Below are 20,411 nucleotides of genomic sequence, written 5' to 3'. Positions count from 1 at the left end.
CCTGTTATATTTTTAGCTATGGTGACCATGTTTGTTGAACGACTGAAATAAAAAAATATGGACTTTATACACAATACCATAAGAATCATTCAAATCAAATTTTGTTTCAGAGAAGATCTTTGTAAAAAGTTAACAATGATGACTGACGTCAAGCATTGGTTATAGCTCACCTGGTCCAAAGGGACCAGCACTTCAAAGGGGTCATAATTGTTTTATTGTACCAAACTAACAGTACAAAGGTTTTTCAAACCATTGAAGATACATGTTTAAGAAGCACATGCCTTACTGTAGTAAAAGATTGACAAAACACTTTAATACATCAGAGAATTATTTTGAGTCTTAGAATTTCTCAAATGTTACGATTTATGCATAATATTGATGGCCCTGAAAAGGGCCATTTATGAGGGCTATCCTAGGAACATGATTTTCTCAGCTGTGTTTCCTCCTCATTCATTGACTTCTAACCTGGCTGTTGCCACTTTGTTTTCATACCTCTCAGTCTGTGATATCATTTTGATGGGAGATAATTCAGTTCTTAGTTGATTAAAATTAAATTGGAAACATAAGGTATTTGTCATGCATCCAATAATAGATCAGCATCTGTATGAATTGTACACCAACTGTAAATATTTGACAATAAATAAACCTACAACAGATTTAATTGTAAAACTTTTTTTATTTTTCATGATGTCAAAACATATAAATTATATTATAGATGTTCAGAAGTCATACATCTGTGTCTAAATGCAAACATAAACCAGAGTACGGTAACTCATAACAATGATGTGAAGGTGGGATACCAATATATAGGTTTCAGAAGATTTTTAAAAGATGAATATGTATCAAAAATGAATTATGAATACTGTATTAGGAACAGACCCTGTAACAAGAGTAAAAGGGGAAGAAAACTAACATATACATGGAAATCAAACAAATGTGGGCAGGGCATATAATACAATCAAATTAAATCACTTCTATCTGTTAACCTTGCCCTATATAGTTTTCTTTAGTAATGTTATATCTACTGGTATATAATTAAATCTATTCCAAGGGATATGTTCTTTAAATTGGAATATCTGTAATCATTAAAATAAGATAATATCATAACCAATAGGGTTGCTCACTTTTGGGGTTGTACAATTTACTCTGGGAAAGTATTTTGTTAATAAAGAAGCAACTTCATAAACCCTTTTTTCATTTCAACTACCCTAGTATATTTCACAATAAACACATTTTTCTCTCATATAAATCAATTATCAGTGACCCCTGTAAGTGTTGTACACATTATAATAGTAAAAATAGTGTTCTCAAACTTGACACAATTGAATGTACATCAAACAAAATTGGTTCATACTTCTTTAATTTCTATGAAAAACAAAAATCATCATTTTCAAAACAATATGATTTGAGTAATATAAGAGGTAGTAATCTTGAACAAAGTTGAAAAAATATGTCATACATGCTTATTGTTGAAGTTATCTTTTCCAGAAAAAATATGTCATACATGCTTATTGTTGAAGTTATCATGATGGCTTTTCCAGAAAAAATATGTCATACATGCTTATTGTTGAAGTTATCATGATGGCTTTTCCAGAAAAAATATGTTATACATGCTTATTGTTGAAGTTATCATGATGGCTTTTCCAGAAAAAAATACACATGGTCTTTGCAGGCATTTTATCAGAACCTCACTACAAACAAACAATATACTAAATGTTTTAAACCCAACCATCCAAAGAAGTTTCTGTGCAAATGCCACCACAGACTCCCAGATATTTATTTCTCTGAAAATCAATAGAAAGTTATTATTTACTAATCACAGCAATGCTATATTTTATAGAACACATCAAATAATAACACTATATGTGCCTACAGTAAAATGTAATGCTTTTGAAATGGTATTGCTATCAATGCATCTATGGGGAATATTGTAGCAACCTTTTACATTGAAAAGGAATATTATGATCATGATGATGGATCGATAATAAGATTTCAAAATAGGTTTGAACTGAAATTTTAAATTTCTTTTGACTTGTGAAAAAAATGCTTGTTTTATAAGTATAAAAAAAACCATTCAAATAAATCAGTAGAAACTCTACATAGCACTTTGTTTACGTATATGATTGAAAAGAGATGTGCAGTTACACTCCAATGCAATTGCTACCAAACCACATCTTTTTATTGGCAAATTGACTATTTGCTTTATTTCGAAAGATCTGTTTTAATATAATAAACATTATGTGTTGAAACTAAAATTGTTCAGGGGACACTCAGGCTATCCCCAAAAATTCACAAAATACAAGCTGATTTACCCGATTCATATTGATACATGTACATTTGTATTAGTTTATAACAAATGTTTAAATTCAAATGGAACAACAAATTGCAAGAAAATTTAATTCACTTGAATGAGTTTGAGTGTAATGTTTCAATACAACATAATAATTAAGAAAGCACTACTTCTGTATTAAAGAATGAAATATGTACAAAAAGCACTAGAAGACATGCTTCTTATTGATATACATGATACACATATCTTAATAAACCTTTATAAAGGAAATTTATTTATATACTCCTAATTATGCAAGTTTACTTCCAAGCATGCTCTAAACATTATGATATATAATAAAACAATACAGTTTGGCTTGTATATGTAAAATTTACAAATGATGAGCAAAGAAAAAATCTCTGATAACAGTTTTTTATAAGATAACGAAAAGTTAATTTGATGGACAAAATATGCACAATCACATCAGAATGAATGTTGAAGAGGGCTGGTGTAAAAAGGCCAAATACTTTTCATATAGTGAAACTTAAAACAACTGGAACATACATAAACAGAAATGTTACCAGTGTAACAAAAATTACTAAGAGCATAACTCAAAATGCAAAGGCCTCTTTAATAATTTGTTTTGGTTCCCTCTAAATATATATACTAATTTATCTGAACTGTAAAACTGGAAAAGCAGAGCTAGCATTTATCTTATGATTTTCAAGACTTTTTTTATTAAGATCTTTAATAATTTAAGTCTATCAAGGAAGGCAGACATCAACTTTGAAGTGTCCAGAATTGAACCATAAAATTGAGAAAGTTTAGCATAATTCAAAACATTTCAGATAGATTGAATGTTGAATGATCAATGTGTAATGGAAAATATTTGGATATTGCTGCAAATTTTAAGGATATGTGTTTAAAAGAGGAAAAGGTAAAATTCTATTTTTTGTTAGAATTGTAACGGTCCATAAGACCCTCTGGTACTCTGTTTTTACGGTTCTCAAGAATACCAGGCAGGTCAGTACCTAAAAATTTACTACGAACAGCCCCTCCAATGAATGTATGCAAGCAGTTGCAAATTACCTTTAGTATGAGAAATTACAAAATAGAATAACATGAGGCCCTTAGGAGCATGAATTTCTCATCAAATGTTGGCTGAGTAGTTTCAGACAAAGGTGAAAATGTGATTTTTCTGTAGGACTTTTATGCAATATGTGTGCCGCAAATGAGAATGAGGATCATTTGTACATAAGGGTTCTTCCAAGCATCAATCCCCATAAATTTCAAAATAGTTCACCTTGTAGTATCAGAAGAGATTACATTTCAAAATTTGACAATTAAATAGGATAAGTGGTTTTAGAGAAGATAAAAATTCGTAAGGGTTCCGCGAAACCCAGTGTCTCGCCTACTTTTGCTGCTAGTCACAGGCTCAACAAAAATGGGGAAAAAATTATTAAAAATTTTCCTATAGATACTACCTTTTGATTGTAAGAAGCTTCTGTCCAAGTTTGGTAAAAAATCCAGAATGGTTTATGAATCTAATACATGTTTTAAAAACTTTAACTACAGACTGTATGTAATGTTAACTGGAAGAAAAACTAAGTCCATTTATAAGTTATATACGGAAAAACAGGAAATTAATTTTAACAAAATTTTCTTCTAGATACTAGCTTTTGATCATAAACAAGCTTCTGTCCAAGTTTGGTACAAATACAGGATAGTTTAAGAAAGTTATTAAATTTTTTAAAACTTTAACCACAGAGTGAATGTAATCTGGTAATGTTAACTGGCAGAAAAACTAAGTCCATTTATAACTAAAATACGAAAAAACAGGATTTTTTTTTTACAAAAATTTCTTCTGGATACTATCTTATGATCATAAACAAGCTTCTGTCCAAGTTTGGTACAAATCCAGGATAGTTTAAGAAAGTTATTAAAATTTTTAAAACTTTAACCACAGAGTGAATGTAATCTGGTAATGTTAACTGGCAGAAAAACTAAGTCCATTTATAAGTAAAATACGAAAAAACAGGATTTTTTTTTTACAAAAATTTCTTCTGGATACTATCTTATGATCATAAACAAGCTTCTGTCCATGTTTGGTACAAATCCAGCATAGTTTAAGAAAGTTATTAAAATTTCAAAAACTTTAACCACAGAGTGAATATTTGTGGACGCCGCCGCCGGTATGTAGGATCGCTAAGTCTGACTTTTGCGACAAAAGTCGCAGGCTCGACAAAAATGAGAAAATTTAAGGATGATGACTAAGGTCAAAGAGAAAACTGTTATAAGCCTTACCACAATATTGGAATAACTAGAATGTTAATTCAACTACATGTAAGCATAGGTAACTTGTGACCTTGTTTCTACTGAAACAAATTATTTCATACTTTTTTCATTCACTGTACATACATGTACTATTCAATAACATTTTAATCCGATGTCTCACAAGACATTCTATTACCAGAGGTACAAATATAAATAGCTGCACATTTGCAAGTCCATCTCATCTTTCGTGTTTTCAATAATCAAAATTCCACATTCGCTGCCAAACTTGACATTTGAAGTTGTATAAGTTGATTTAATATGTTTTTCATTCCATTGGTATATCAGTACCCATAGTGTTACTTATACTGTCAGTATTAAATGCTGAGGGGGATGGTTTACTCGACAGAACATCCTTCATTAAACCTGCCGGAGACTGAAATTGATTTGATTCACTTTCTATATTCTGTACTGGAGGAACGTTTTCTCCATTTTCTACTGCATTGTCATCCCAGTCTATTTTAAATCTTGTTACCCTAGGTGATGTTGCTAAAATACTTCTTTCTAGCTGAAAACATCAAAAGTACATAAGTCTAAATGTAAAGAAATATATGAAAGCATTTGTAAGATATCTTATTTATGGATGAAAATTACAATGGGAATTGACTCATAGTTAAATTTGATTATAGGGAATTCTGAACTAGTAAAAAGTTTAGTTCTATTGTAAGTGTTGGTCTTGTTTGTCATTTAATAATAAATAGTAGAGTTAAAATGATTAAGGATCTATGTAAATGAGATAAAGGTCAGATGAACCCTGTCAGACAGACATGAATGCCTTACAATCATTCCATACACCAAATATTGTTAACCTAAAGTCACAATCATTACTGTATCTTGAGGTTATATTTAGCTAATTTTCCAAATTTGATTATGTATATGTATATATTGCCTTTACCTGAATAAACATTATTATTATATTGAATTCAGTCGTGTATTTTCCGTGGTTTTTTACTCCAATAATAATAAACTGCTTCGCTAAGCGCAGCTGGATATGCCCGCAGAGGTCCAACCCTGAACAGTTGGGGCAAAAATGGACACAATATTCAAGCTTGATACAGGTCTGAATTTGGATTGTAATTAAATATTTGACATATTAAAGGTTTCTGAATAAATGTAGTCAAAGAACTTGAAATTGGTTATATGAATTGAATTTATATTCAATTAAAGATTTCTTACTGTTGTGCAATACACTGTGCTGTTGCGCAATACAAAGTAAATCTGTTGTCAGACTATAAACAAATAAAGTTCAATTTTTTCTCAATGTTATATTTGAAATTTATGAAAATCAATAGGGAGATTACATCAATAGCTATAAATAATTCACCAAAGTTTCATGAGAACTGATGAAAGCATTTTTGAGTTATTGTCGAAAAACTGGAAAATCCCCCCTTTTTTAATGAATAAAACCCTATAACTCAGAAATGTAAAATCTAAAATTTATAAAATTCTAAAGGGAGCTTACATCAAAAGATATAAACAATTCACCAAAGTTTCATGAGAACTGCTGAAAGCATTTTTTAGTTATTGTCAGAAAACTGGAAAATCCCCCTTTTTTTATGAATAAAACCCTGTAACTCGGAAACATAAAATGGAAAATTCATAAAAATCGAAAGGGAGCCCATGTCAATAGTTATAAACAATTCACCAAAATTTCTTGCAAGTTGGTGAAAGCATTCTTGAGTTATTGTCGGAAAACTGGAAAATCCCCCCTTTTTAAATAAATAAAACCCAAAACTCGGAAACAGCAAGTCTGAAATTTATAAAAAACAAAAGGGAGCTCACGTCAATAGATATAAACAATTCAATAAAGTTTCATGCATATTGGTTAAAGCCTTTTTGAGTTAATGTCCCATTTGTTGACGACGGACGGACAGACGGTCAATGGTATACCATAATACGTCCCGTAAACCAAGGTTGGCAAAAAAGCGGTCAATACTAGTATTGACCATGCCGGCGGTAAATACCGGTAAATACTGGCAAATACTGGTCGATTGAAATTTTGAGTGGACATTACTATAAAAACCACTCTCTACCTGGTCAATTACTTTTAATAATGAAATAATGAAAGTGTTAAAGTCATTCTAAATGTTCTCACATTTCATTGTAAATTCTTAATAAACAGTGATTTACAATGATTTATTAGTACATAAGATAAAAATGTTTCGTCCCTGGCAAGGAAACTCATCAGGTGGCTTTTGCACTGACTATAGCATTGCAATCATTACATTTTGCACTGGTTTTGTTGTTGTCTTATATTGTATAGAAGTTCCAAATAGGTCTTCAGGTTTCAGTTTGGTGCTTAAGGTCAAGATGGTTGTACTATGTGTATGTAAATCATGTAAAAATTGATTATGTAAAGGTTAAATTTATACTACATTATATATTTTTGGTTTAAAACATAAATTACAGTTCAGCCATAAGAGTAAAGGTCCTTCATACCTTCCATTTCCTGCATAAAGATGATTTTTGTCTCACATTTAATAGACAGGAAATATTTTATTGTTTAAGTGAGTCTTCAAATATTTTATTACTTTCAACCATGTTTTGTCATCATTTATTGGGGGCTGTTGTTTTTATAGTAATTAAATTTTCACACCTAGCAATGCCAGGTGATAGTTAATAAGACACCTGTAACTTCATTTACCTGTAAAAATTATGCATTTTCAATAAAAAATATCTTGATTGAAAAATGTTGTAATAATTAATTTGTCAATTCTTTATATATATATCTAAAATATGCAAGATCATAACTTATAAGGACTAAATTAGTAGGTATGTGTGTTGAAAATGAATAAAACATATCAAATTCATTCATTTATATCAGCTGAAACATGCTAAAAGATAAAAGTTTAAATATATCTTACTTTTTATCTTTTGTTTACTTCAATAAATAGTAAAAACCACCATGAAAATTTCAATCGACCAGTATTTGCCAGTATTGACCACTTGAGGAGTATTGTCCGGGGCGGTAAATACCCCCGGTAAATACCAGGGGCGGTATTTACCGCCCAACCTTGCCGTAAACGGGCGTATAAAAACACTTGCAGAATCATGAAAATATGGTTATATATGGTCATATGACAGACAAAAACCTTCATATTATAACATATCTGCATACAAGATATGAGGCATAATGTAGCATTCATGTTTTCTCCCCCCCCCCCCCCCCCCCCCCATAAATACATGTATAAAGCTTAATACAAACAGTTTATGCTGTCGCCTGATTGCAATCTGTTTACCTTGCATTTCGCAACTTTCGTCACAAGCAAGACAATAAAACATTAATTGCCACATTTGCTAAAACATTAATTGCCACATTTGCCAATGACAGAATGATCTAGTTTGTCTACAACTCATTCTTCTTACTACTTTTTGTTAAAATTTTTATTAGATATTTTGTCAATATATATATATATATATTGTCGAAATCCGGATATGGTATACAAATTTTTGCACCTTATGTTTGCGATATACCATCTTTTCCGCAAGTTTATTGTTTTCTGTTTGGTATTAAATTTTTAATTAAGATCCATGTTACATCTGGTGATCAATTTATTTGGCAATCGCCAATGGCAGTCAGCAGGGTTTAAGAACATCAGTTGTTCGACCTGCTAGTCAAATGCGTTTTGTTAAAATATACTTTTCACTTTTTGGTCTTTTGGAAAATGTTGTTTGTGCTGTATTTAGACCCCTCTACCAAGAAATTTGTTTTACATGCACACGTATAAAAATTGCGGTTTTTATCCAACGCAATCATAGGTTTGAACGTTGTTTTCAATTTAGACTTGTTTATATTTTTTCGTTTGGGCTTGTATTATATTTTCCTTCGGGTTTATATGATCCGTTCATCCTATTTTAACTCTTTAAAATTCAAGAGTCTATCCTAAATTGAGGTAAATTATATGGCCTTCCAAATACCGTTTCGATCCCTAACATCACTGAAGAGACATTAATTGTCGAAATCCGGATATGGTGTACAAATTTTTGCACCTTATGTTTGCGATATACTTGTTAAAATATACTTTTCACTTTTTGGTCTTTTGGAAAATGTTGTTTGTGCTGTATTAAGACCCCTCTACCAAGAAATTTGCAAAACAAATTTCTTGTTAGAGGGGTCTAAATACAGCACAAACAACATTTTCCAAAAGACAAAAAAAAGTGAAAAAGTATATTTTAACAAAACGCATTTGACTAACAGGTCGAACAACAAATGTTCTTAAACCCTGCTGACTGCCATTGGCGATTGCCAAATAAACGGATCACCGATGTAATAAATATATATATCTATTTACAATAACAGCAATGTCTGACGGCAATAGACATATTTAAACATGTATACAAATTTGTCTGCCATTACTTAAATCCATGTTTCCACAAAATTTCACATTACAATTTAAAACATGTCTATTTTCTGTTAGAAGCTATAAAAAGTTTAGTTTTGTTTATACTTGCACATACTTTTTCAAACTGGATATTTTCTGGTGGATTTTCTCTCAATTCTGGATCGGTATATTCATTGTTTACATAATATCCTACTCTAATAAATTCTTTGTTTCTATAGGAGCATGTCAACAATACTACAGTTACACCTACAGCATCTTTATATGGTATTTTTGATATATCTGGTGGTCCTGCCTTAAATGTAGAAAATAAGTGACATCAAAAGTAACATCACAATACATGCAGGTACATTTCATAGCATGTGGTCATTAAAACAATTAACAGGTACATTTCATAGCATGTGGTCATTAAAACAATTAAACAGCAGGGCATAATGCCATTTTGATAAAGTAAAATAGTCCATAATTATATCTCTAAAACATCTAACATTTTATTGAACATTTGTTTCAGAACAAATCTCACTTCCTTGTGTGATATACATGTACAAGCATCTAACTCAGGGTTTCATCAGTGATATTTTGGGAAATGCAATTTATAGTTACAATTTGAAACATCATAGAGCTTTTTACAGTTTTTAAAAAGAAATTAAGAATATACCTTACTTAGACATTGAAGTTTCATTTTAAGTTCACAACTGAAGTAATTATACTGTTTTTTATGTTCCAAATTAAATCAGTAACAAGGTTGGAGGAGTGCATGACTTGACTGCTTGTCAATTAAAATGTACTTTATTTCTAGATATATATAAAGATCATCAACTTTAACCAAATGTGACATGCAGATAAAGTTCATATTTTACAGCAGATAATTCACATCAAAATCTGCTAATGTTTATAATTGGGAAGCTAAGGAACTCAAACATAACATGTCTATGAACATAAACTCTGATATAATAACTTTTTTTTTTCATTTCTAGTTTCTCACAGACAAGGGGTGATGGATAAAATATTCCTTTGATTACATTCCTTTCACCATGCTGGTATTAAAAAAACTCGTTGGCTAATCTTTGAGATTTATCAGATTCCAGGCCAACCTCTTGATCAGCCTTGAAATTAATATATTGTATTCACTACTATATAATAGTTATGGCACACCATTCTTTGATATCACACTAAGGAAGTTGAAATGAGAATTAAAAATCCAGTATTTACCTTTACAGAAATACCAAGTTTCCAATCCACATCATGTCATAATTTATAAAATATTCTGACATTCATTGTGTATTTAACTAAAATTGGGTCATTTTATATGCATGGTTTCTTGAAAAATGAAATATGACCAACAACTGAAATGGTCAAAAAGATCAACATCTGGAAATGACATATTAACCAATGATGCCTATTTTAGAATTGCATGACATATGATTCTAGATAACCTTGATACCAAAAGTATGAAAAAAGGACACTAATTATTAGTCAATATAATTTTATTCTAGGTAATAATGTAACAGTTTATTTCTTCCTCTGTGATATTTTTTCCATAAACATTTCACAGTGAAATAATTTCCTCCGGAAAAAATATTAACAATATAATCTGTAATAAATTTTCATCCGGATGAAATATCATCTGGATAGAATTTTGCTTTACAATAACACTTTTGTCAACAATTTAAAAACAGACAACGTGGCTTATAATAGTTCTTATATATCATGTATATTGAAACAGAAAGTCAAAACATTTATTTATAACCATACCTGAAAAACAAACATATGTTTTCCACCAGGCACAGGTCCTACCAATACTGAATCTAATGTTTGATCATGATCTACACTTTCTGCTGAGCCAACATAAATTATTTTCCATTCCAAGTCTGAAAAATAAAGTAAAGGAACACATAAACACAGTTCACTCCAACTTAATTGTATTTTGCCCGAGTGTTTAATGAACATGTTTCTTTTCTGGTTGTTAACCTGTTTTTTAAACACCTGGTCAAGAGCATAAAGCCACTATTTGGTTTACCAATTTACAAGCAACAATCATACTCTTAAAAATTATAGCTTTTATTCATTTCACCATGTTGGACATGTAATGTTTATTTACACCTACATTTTGGACACAATTTGACACATAAATATGTAAACAAAATATACTGGTACATCCTGTATATAATATACTATTGCATCATTGAAAATGTCACTTTTTTTTATACATATTCTCCCTGTCTGTACATCATGTATGCAGATTTCATAGACTTAACCCAGTTTTCATCCAGAATATACCTTCTTTCTAAAATAAAGAAATTTTTAGATATAAATGCAAGGAAAACATATTACAATGGGTATATTCTGCCCCTGATTGACTACTGCTGTATTATTTGGGGTGAATGTAAAAATGAAGGGATAGCAAGAATTTTAAAACTCCAAAAAAGGGCAGCAAGATTAATTCTAGATGCAGTTCCTTTATCCCCCTCAGCCCCCTTATTTAAAGAACTTGGGTGGATGACAGTTGACAATAGAATAAAATACCACAAATATTTACTTCTATATAAATGTATGCGTATGGAAGCACCAATGTACCTAGTTCAAAAGTTTAAACTGAAATCAGATAATAATCCTTACTCCCTGAGAGGCGTCACTCAAGGTAATCTGATAGTTCCTAAGCCAAAAGCTGAGCTTTTTAAGAAATCTTTTATTTATTCTGGATCAGTGTTATGGAATGGACTACCACACAAAATGTGTAAAGCTCAAAACACTTATACTTTTAAACAAAGTATCAAGAAGTACTTAACACAGTCCTGATAAGATTATGTTTTCTACAATGTATTTGTATATTCTTTTATTTTTATTTATATTTGATTTTTTGACTACATGTACATCTTGAACAGCCTTATATCTTATCATGTTAGTAATATTACATTGAACTAATTGACTGTAAATCAACTATGTGTAAATATCTGATTTTGATTGTATTGTAATTTGTATGTGAGGGCCTCAGGGAAATTAGTTTATTGTAACTAACTGAGTTTACCCTCTTTAAATAAAGAATTTATTATTATTATTATTATAGTTAGCCTTACAGCAACACACATTTCTTTGTTCATGTACATAAGCATTATTTCAGATATTGATACATGGGTATGATAACTAATGTTAACATATTCTCAAATAAAATCTAAAGTTTAAACTCTCACGACTCTAGAGTAGTAATGCATCAAAATATGATGAATTTACATGGCTTTTATCATGTTTAACCAATTTACACAGGTAAAAACAAATTGTGTTATTTGTGCGATTGGTAATTTCATAAATTTTTGTGATGTCATTCTAGATGAGAGAAAAATGTTTTGAAACGAAAAATAACTTATTGAATGCCTTTAATTATCATGTCTATGCAAGTTTTGTAATTTAATAAAGAACACAATTAGAATCTTGTTGTTTAAAATGACACCATTGTTTATGTTGTTAGATGAAAGCACATTGAATACAGGAGAAACATTTTAAGTTGGCTAATAATGGATGATCCCAACTGTCTCCCTTGGTTATATCAAAGAACCTTTTGTCCTGTTTCTAAAAAAGTTCGTTGGAAGATACCAAGACCTTGTTGATAAATATTCCGTATCAACCTCACAAATAATACATGATGGTCTTGAAGTATAGATTTTAGGTACTGACGTTATTTATCATCTTAATTACATGTTAAAGTTCCCTTTTTTGTCCTTGTATATTTTACACCTTTACTGTTTATCCATATTTGATTATATACTTATGACGTGGATCGGTACTTATACATCCCACCATTGTGTTATTGTGCTATGGTCAATTTTTGAGTTCTTCTCTTTCATTTTTGCTTATGTTCTTCGTCTATATACCATTTTGTGTTTCTTTGTTGTAACAGTTATTTGTTTTTATAGTGATTAAGATTATATTACAATGTTGACTGCTGTACCCTGATTTTTGACATTTTTACCTATTACGTCAATTTGTTTTGTTCACACATTGTTGTCAATATAATGGAATTCTATGTGACTGTGATACAAGTGAGAGTTTTAGCTAGCTATAGCTATAAAACCAGGTTTAATCCATCATTTTCTAAATAAGATAATGCCTGTACCAAGTCAGGAATATGTCAGTTGTTTTCCATTCGTTAGATGTGTTTGAGCTTTTGATTTTGCCATTTCATAAAGGCCTTTCCGTTTTGAATTTCCCTTGGAGTTCAGTATTTTTGTTATTTTACTTTTTTTGGGGGGAAAAAGTACCATTCTGTAACCAACATTTTTTCTGGGACTATTTTCTCATAAACTGTTGACAGAGATATGTGTTTCGCCTTTTTGTAGTTTGGTATTATAATGCAAATATTGAATCCAAATGGCAATATTTATACATATAATCTATGGAAAACATTCAAAGTCAATGAACCATGACTTAATGTCAGGACCAAATAACCTCCATGGAAATGAGAACTGCCAATGCTTGTAAAACTGCATACCAAATACATGTACCATTGACTTATCATAAGTGGTATCTTTTATTCTGTGTTGACATGAATTATCATTGATATGGTCATAATTATAAATTGATTGGTGTTTAATGCCACTTTCAGCACTAATGTGCTATTTCATGGCGGTCAGTTTTTATTGGTGGAGGAAGCCGAAGTGCCCGGAGAGAACCACCGACCTTCGGTAGGAAAACTGACATAATTATAAATTATCTGTTTACAAAACTTTGAATTATTCGAAATACTAAGGATTTTCTACCCCAGGAATAGATTACCTTAGCTATATTAGGCAAAACTTTAAGACATTTTGGGTCTTCAATGCTCTTCAACTTCGTTTTTTATTTGGTCTAACTTTTTTGATTCAAGAGTCACTGATGAGTCTTTTGTAAACGAAACGCAAGTCTGGCGTACAAAATTCAATCCTTGTATCTATGATGTGTTTATTAACACTAACCAAAACACAAACTTTTACTTGTAAACAATGTAAAATTTTAGAAGTCAATGAACCATGATGAGGGTTTGGGGCTATATAATCGCCATGGAAAAGAGACTTACAGATGCCAATACAACTGCATACTGAATAGCATTGACTTAATATAAAAATAAGTGGTCCCCCATAAACTGACCTAATCACAAACTTTATCATGTAAACTTAGCAAAAGTTTCAAAGTCAATAGACCATGACTGAGGGGACAGGGCCAAATAATCTCCTTATAAATGAGATGTGCCAATGCTAATACTACTGCATACCAAATATCATTGACCTACCACTAGTGGTTCCCTATAAACTGAACTAATCACAAACTAATACATGTTTGCACTATCAGCACCTATTTAGCAAATCAGCACCTATTTGTCAGGAATCTGATGTTCAGTAGTTGTCGTTTGTCTGATGTGGTTCATAAGTGTTTCTCGTTTTTTATATAGATTAGACCGTTGGTTTTCCCGTTTGAATGGTTTTACACTAGTAATTTTTGGGGCCCTTTATAGCTTGCTGTTCGGTGTGAGCCAAGGCTCCGTGTTGAAGACCATAATTTGACCTATAATGGTTTACTTTTATAATTTTTGACTTGGATGGAGAGTTGTCTCATTGGCACTCATACCACATCTTCTTATATCTATGTAAAGAAAGCAAGTTTCAAAGTCAATAGACCATAACTGAGGGATTGGGGCCAAATAATCTCTATGGAAATGAGATGTGCCAATTCTTTTACAACTGCATACCATATAGCATTAACCTACCACTAGTGGTTCCCCTTAAACTGACCTATTCACAAACTAATACATTGTTGATGCTGCCGCTGAGGGATACAGCATATATCTATGTTTCCAACTCGCTTTTTGAATCTGTCAAGGCGAGACAAAAATCATGTTATTAGGGCTATTTCCACAGTGTAGGACATTTATTAGGCCAAAAATAAACAAGCTGCACATGTTGTGCCAGAGACATATATTTAATTTTTGTATTAAATGTCTCTGGTTGCGCCAAGCATGCATCCTCTCCAAAATTAAAGTATTCAAAAACATCAGGCAGGTGTCTGACAGAACCAAATTGTTCAAACACATGACAATTAATCTGACCACATAAGAAGTAATTCTGGTAGGTAGTTTCTGAGAAAAAATTGATGGAATTTTCAAGTTCATTCAATATATTGGAAAATTCAAAATATCGGCTAACAGGAAGTGAGTAGGTATCTGATAGATTTGCAAAAAAGCTTGCAAGTTACTATTTTGAAGTTTCTGAGAAAAATATGCAAAATTGTTGGACCAACGGAAGGACAAGATGATTGCAAATACATTTTATTGATTTATATTTTGTTTATAGATATTTCTTGCCTCTCTTTAAAGAATGTATAAATTTGACAAATTTAAGTATAAACTTTAACATGTTTAATCAATTGAATAACTGTAATACATTTGCATTAATATAAACATTGGTAACTAAGCCAAAGGGTTTTCACAAAATGTCTATGTATGTTTGTTGAAGGATATTTTTCACTTTCAGTCTCAATATTCTTCCATCAACTGAATACAGCATGTGTCTGTAGTTATCATTGTAAATGTGGATTCTGTTCATCATCAGTCTACAAACTTAGAGGACCAGTGAAATAATCTGACTTGGGGTTTAAATTTAAGCAAAATTGCTTTTATATTGAAACGGAAAATCAACAATGTTGATTCTTACTGTTATTTATTAAAATAGCGATTATTGGAGCAAGGGGTACAAGTCAAATCGGCACCTACAGAGTTCACGAAAATGGTCGGTCCTGTCGGTCAAAATGAGGCTCGGACCAGTATTTTGAAGGCTAGTGCCGGTCCCAATGACCGATGTAAAAACGGCCGTTGTAGTGCATATTTCGGCACTTTTTTACATCGGTTATTAGATGTACCGCAACTGTTTCCAATAAGTGTTTACATCGGTTATCAGATGTATCCGCTGCCAATTTCCGGTACTGGTTTACGGATTTATTATAAACAAACCAAAGCGGCGATCTACACGTGGCCTACTTAATTTGTCCATAGAGCCATCCCTGGCAAACAATCAGCGATTGAACCCTACAATGGAGCAAACAAATACTGTAACAGCCGAGAAAGTGATTCAGATGATGAAATGGATAGTGAAGATGACTTTAAATAAGAACAATCAGAAGACCTGAACTGGTCTTTCATTGTTAATTTGCCTGTGGGTGCGAAGAATAAAACTAATATTAATAAAGTTATTTTTCGATAAAATATGTTATCAATTTTTTTTCAGGATAAAATTGAGAGATTTTGTAGGACTGGCTAAAATTTTGTAGGACTGACAAATAATCATGCTTTGTCGGTCCCATGACCGACGGGTCAAAATAAGTTTTCGCGAACTCTGCACCTAGTCAAATCAACACCTATTTAAAGTCATTTCGGCATTTGATAATTCAACTGGCACCTAATATATTTTTTATCTTTTTCTTACCTTATTATTTCAGAATAGTTTTTCGTTTTTTTTTATATATATTTCCTGGCAAAACTTACAATTTCAAAGGTTCATTTCGTACATCATTAAAAACTCAGCACATGTATTAACCCTTTCACTGATAGCTGCCCTGACAGAAGCTACTATGAGACGATGGCTTCCCTGGCTACTATGACTCAAGTGGGAGATCTTCATAATAAATATCAATAAAAGCTTGTCTGTTGTTATTTTTGTCTTTATTTTACTCACTAACACCATGTACATATACATAGTTTTGTTCATGTTTTGATAATTTTTTTTTCAAACAAATTCAAAATTTGAAAATTTTCTGCATTATTTGAATGAAATTATCAAAATTCGACTTTTGACCCAAAATCGTAATTTTTTAACCCAAAATGGCAAAAGTTTGAAAAATTCAATTATGCTGTACAAATTCCTTACACTGAACGATGTCCATTCCAAGTGTTTTTGTACATAAAACGGCATTTTATGTAAAAAAGTATACTAGTCTGGCTTCAATTCTTCCATATTTAAAAAAAAAAATGTTCCCTTATTTCAAATTATCGTAAATTCCGTAAATTTCATCTGATTTTGACACGGTTTTCAACAAATGGAAGCGCCATGTTTACACTTTCATCCGGGTTTTCAAACAAAGAAAGATAACTTGTGTCTGCAATGTTTTGAGCGGCAAATGTAAAAGAGGTATTCCGATCCCGGTAAAAGGGACTCGTCGTCAGCTGTCTGAAGCGTGAATCCCGGTAAACCGGGACTCGTCGGCGACAGGGTTAAGCAGGAAGAATACACAATAAACTATAATCACTTGGCTTTCTGTTTGAAGTCTTCTCAATATTCTATTAATAATGTTTTGATTTGTCATCACTTTTAAAAACTTATGAAATATCAATTACAAATAATAAACTGTTTGTTGTTTTAACAATTTTAATGTACAGGTAGTTATATACAGTCTTCACAATAAACTTTTTAACCTACAAGCCAGGGGGAATTGTGGTTGATAAGATTCTACAAGTCTCCTCAAATTACTATGTATGGTGAGCGCCCCCAAAATTTTTCGAAAAATGAGATGCAAATTCCTGCATTCTGAGAGCTTTGAGAGTCATGTTTGGAAGATACCAAATATATAAATTCAACAGGATTAGTATTATAGTAATATGTATGTATGTATGTAAATTACTCTTGATATGCAAAGCACCCCTAGAGAGCTGCGAGAGTACAGTGGAATCTGTGTACACTCCCTATCAGGATTAATGGAGATGTGTCACTGACTTATATACAACTCACAACCACGGACAATCCCCAACCAAAAAACCAAGGTAGTGTTTGGACACCGGTAAGTCTGTTATTATGGTGGAGGAAGCCAAAGTACTCAGTGAGTATATACCGGGCTCCTCGGCAGAAACAGAATAAAATGCTTCGCTGAGCCCAGCCTGATACAACCGCAGAGGTCGAACCCTGAACAGTTGGTACAAATTTGGACACAATATTCAAGCTTGATACTGTCTGAATTTGGATTGTGATCAAATTTTTGACAAAATATAGATTTCTGACACAAAATAAATGTGGTCAAAGATCTTACAAATATATTGCTCAATACTGTGCAATTGAAGATTTCTTCTTGAAACTTTTCAAAATTTTGAAAAAAAAAAATATGAATCCTCTAAAAAAATTGGAAAAAAAAATCCCCCCCCCCCACCCAACTTTTTGAAACCCCCCTTGGAGCAATAACCCCAAAACTCGATCCCAGCCTTTCCTTTGTAGTATGGAACCTTGTAGTACAATTTCAGAGAGATCCATACACTTAATCACAAGTTTTTGTCTGGAAACTAGAAAAATGCTTGTTTTTGGCACCTAGTTCCTACATATTTCGGCAATAACATGTAACTCCAAACTCAATCCTAGCCTTCCCTTTGTGATATGGAACCTTGTGGTACAATGTCAGAGAGATCCATACACTTACACACAAGTTATTGTCTGGAAACTAGAAAAATGCTTGTTTTTGGCCCTTAATTCCTAAACTGTTGGCCCCATAACCCCTAAAATAAATCCCAACCTTCTACTTGTGGTATTAAACATTGTCGTACAATTTCAGAGCAATCGAAATACTTATACACAAGTTATTATCCTGAAACTAGAAAAATGCTTGTTTTGGGCCCCTAATTCCTAAACGGTTGGGACCATCATCCCCATAATCAATCCCAACCTTCCTTTTGTGGTATTGAACCTTCTTAAAAAATTTCATAGAGATCCATTCACTTCAACTAAAGTTATTGTCCGGAAACCAATGTGTCTTCGGACGACGACGACATCATACGATCCCGAAAATTTTTTTGCGGTCGTATAAAAACAGAAGAGATATCTACAGATTGATCTTGGATCAAAGTCAGGGGCCAATTTGACCTACAAAGGCCCCCAACGTACCCATGCTAGTTTAAACTCCTGTCTAGGTACCAGATGCAGAGATGTGTGTAGGAGGGTGCAAATCACCAATTTCCAATGCCCAGATTCAGGATTGAACCCAGGACCTTCAGTACTGTAGCCAATGGTCTTAACCACTGAGCAACGCACCCACACATACCCGGTATATCTGAGAACTTTCAGTCTTCGAATTTAGCCACAAGTCCCCAATATTTAACACAATATATATGTTTTCTTTATTTATTAGATCAATCTCTTGTAAATACAACCACGGTCTGTCCTTGCTCCAAACATTGAGAAATTTACGTTCTCTAACCCCTCATTGTATTTGCGTTTTGAAATATGTCTGTTTTCAGTTGATGCCGTTCTTTTAATTGGCTTTCCCAGCTGGGCACCTTTCACACACTTCAAAAACAACGCCATCATGCCATGTTTGTCACATTTAGATATTTACCAATCAAAGAAGCCGATACAAAATGTATTTATCTTCAATGCCGTAAGCAACAAGTTTAAGCGGCCTCATTATAAAGAGTAAAGGAACAGTTCACCTGGATACCACATTAAGTCCTGTCTGTTAAAAACGACTGGATTTTTAGGTACACGGACAGTGACATAATACAAATACACGTCGGACTGGTGATTTCACAATATATACTAGTCCCCCAGGTCAAAATTTTCCACAAGCCAGTCGGACTAGTCACAACAGAATATTAACAAGTCCCCAATAAAATTTACAAGCCATTGTCGGACTTGTGGCTAAATTCGAAGACTGTATATACGTTGACACCTCAAGAAAAAATATTAAAAAAAATCATTAAAAACGAAGTCCAACAGTTTTCATGCAAAACAATGTAAATTGTGGGTTGCGAATATAACTAACTCGGGTGCCGAATTAACCAGGTGCCAAATTGACTATAACGGGTGCCGATTTGACCAGGTGCCTAAGTCAGTGACTAGATTAGTACTAATAATATAGTAGATAGTAGAATTCTTGGAGCATCATGATTTTAGCTTTGACTGCTGTAAAAGAGACTTCTTCGCCTTAGTTGCCCCCTGCCTGAATTTTGGTTGAATATATTCATTTTAAATTTATCAACTTCAATGAAATTCCTTTTATAAATATACCTTTAATAAATATTCAATAGTTTGGTACTATCAATTTCTTACCCTCTGGGAGATCTTCAAGACATTCAAAAGTAATTTCAAACTGAAAAGGGTTGAAAAATGGTGATGGATTGTCAAGTACCCTAACATTGCAAATGTTAACTTTGGCCATTGTTTTCTAATTTGCTGCACAATCTCCTCTCAACTGATCCCTTTAGTTTCTTTTCCCTAATGGCGCCAAAGGCATAACCACAATACATTTGTAAAGTAAAAAATGATTGGATCACCATTTTTTACTGGTTGTGCAATACGACATTTCATTGGTTCAAAATTAGAACACCTGTTTCCGTTTCTAGTTTCGTTTTCACCTTTTGTAAAGTGTTCATCAGCGCCGATGTAACGAAACCTCGTTAACATAACAACAATTTAAACAAAACAATTCCATTATAAAAAAGCTTTTACGCTTATAAATTAACATGCTTGAAT

General features: G+C 32.2%; 1 protein-coding gene and 1 long non-coding RNA gene across 2 annotated transcripts in view; one reads left to right on the top strand and one right to left on the bottom strand.

The window, feature by feature from the left end:
* The window catches only part of LOC127709331 (uncharacterized), a 317,830-nt gene that overhangs the window by 290,160 nt on the left and 7,259 nt on the right, over positions 1-20,411 (top strand). The gene's annotated exons all lie outside the window — the stretch shown is intronic.
* On the bottom strand, positions 657-20,172 carry LOC127709270 (histone chaperone asf1b-B-like). The gene is made up of 4 exons (XM_052214702.1): positions 19,989-20,172; positions 10,696-10,811; positions 9,059-9,235; positions 657-5,108 (listed from the first exon to the last, which is right to left on the bottom strand). Exons 1-4 carry the CDS (start codon positions 20,095-20,097, stop codon positions 4,869-4,871), a joined length of 642 nt encoding a protein of 213 aa, XP_052070662.1. The 5' UTR covers positions 20,098-20,172; the 3' UTR covers positions 657-4,868.

The sequence above is a fragment of the Mytilus californianus genome, unplaced genomic scaffold (genome assembly GCF_021869535.1).
Source record: "Mytilus californianus isolate M0D057914Y unplaced genomic scaffold, xbMytCali1.0.p SCAF_1, whole genome shotgun sequence".
Taxonomy (NCBI): domain Eukaryota; kingdom Metazoa; phylum Mollusca; class Bivalvia; order Mytilida; family Mytilidae; genus Mytilus; species Mytilus californianus.
Note: the sequence above shows the minus strand (reverse complement) of the source record. Positions and strands in the feature narration are given on the sequence as shown.

What these genes read in the sequence shown, in the direction of transcription:
- LOC127709270 (XM_052214702.1), bottom strand. Translation starts at nt 20,097, where the DNA reads ATGGCCAAAGTTAACATTTGCAATGTTAGGGTACTTGACAATCCATCA. An exon ending in AACATATGTTTGTTTTTCAG is followed by an intron (nt 9,236 to 10,695) that starts GTATGGTTATAA and finishes TCTACATTTAAG; the next exon opens with GCAGGACCACCAGATATATC. An exon ending in AAAATATCCAGTTTGAAAAA is followed by an intron (nt 5,109 to 9,058) that starts GTATGTGCAAGT and finishes TGATGTTTTCAG; the next exon opens with CTAGAAAGAAGTATTTTAGC.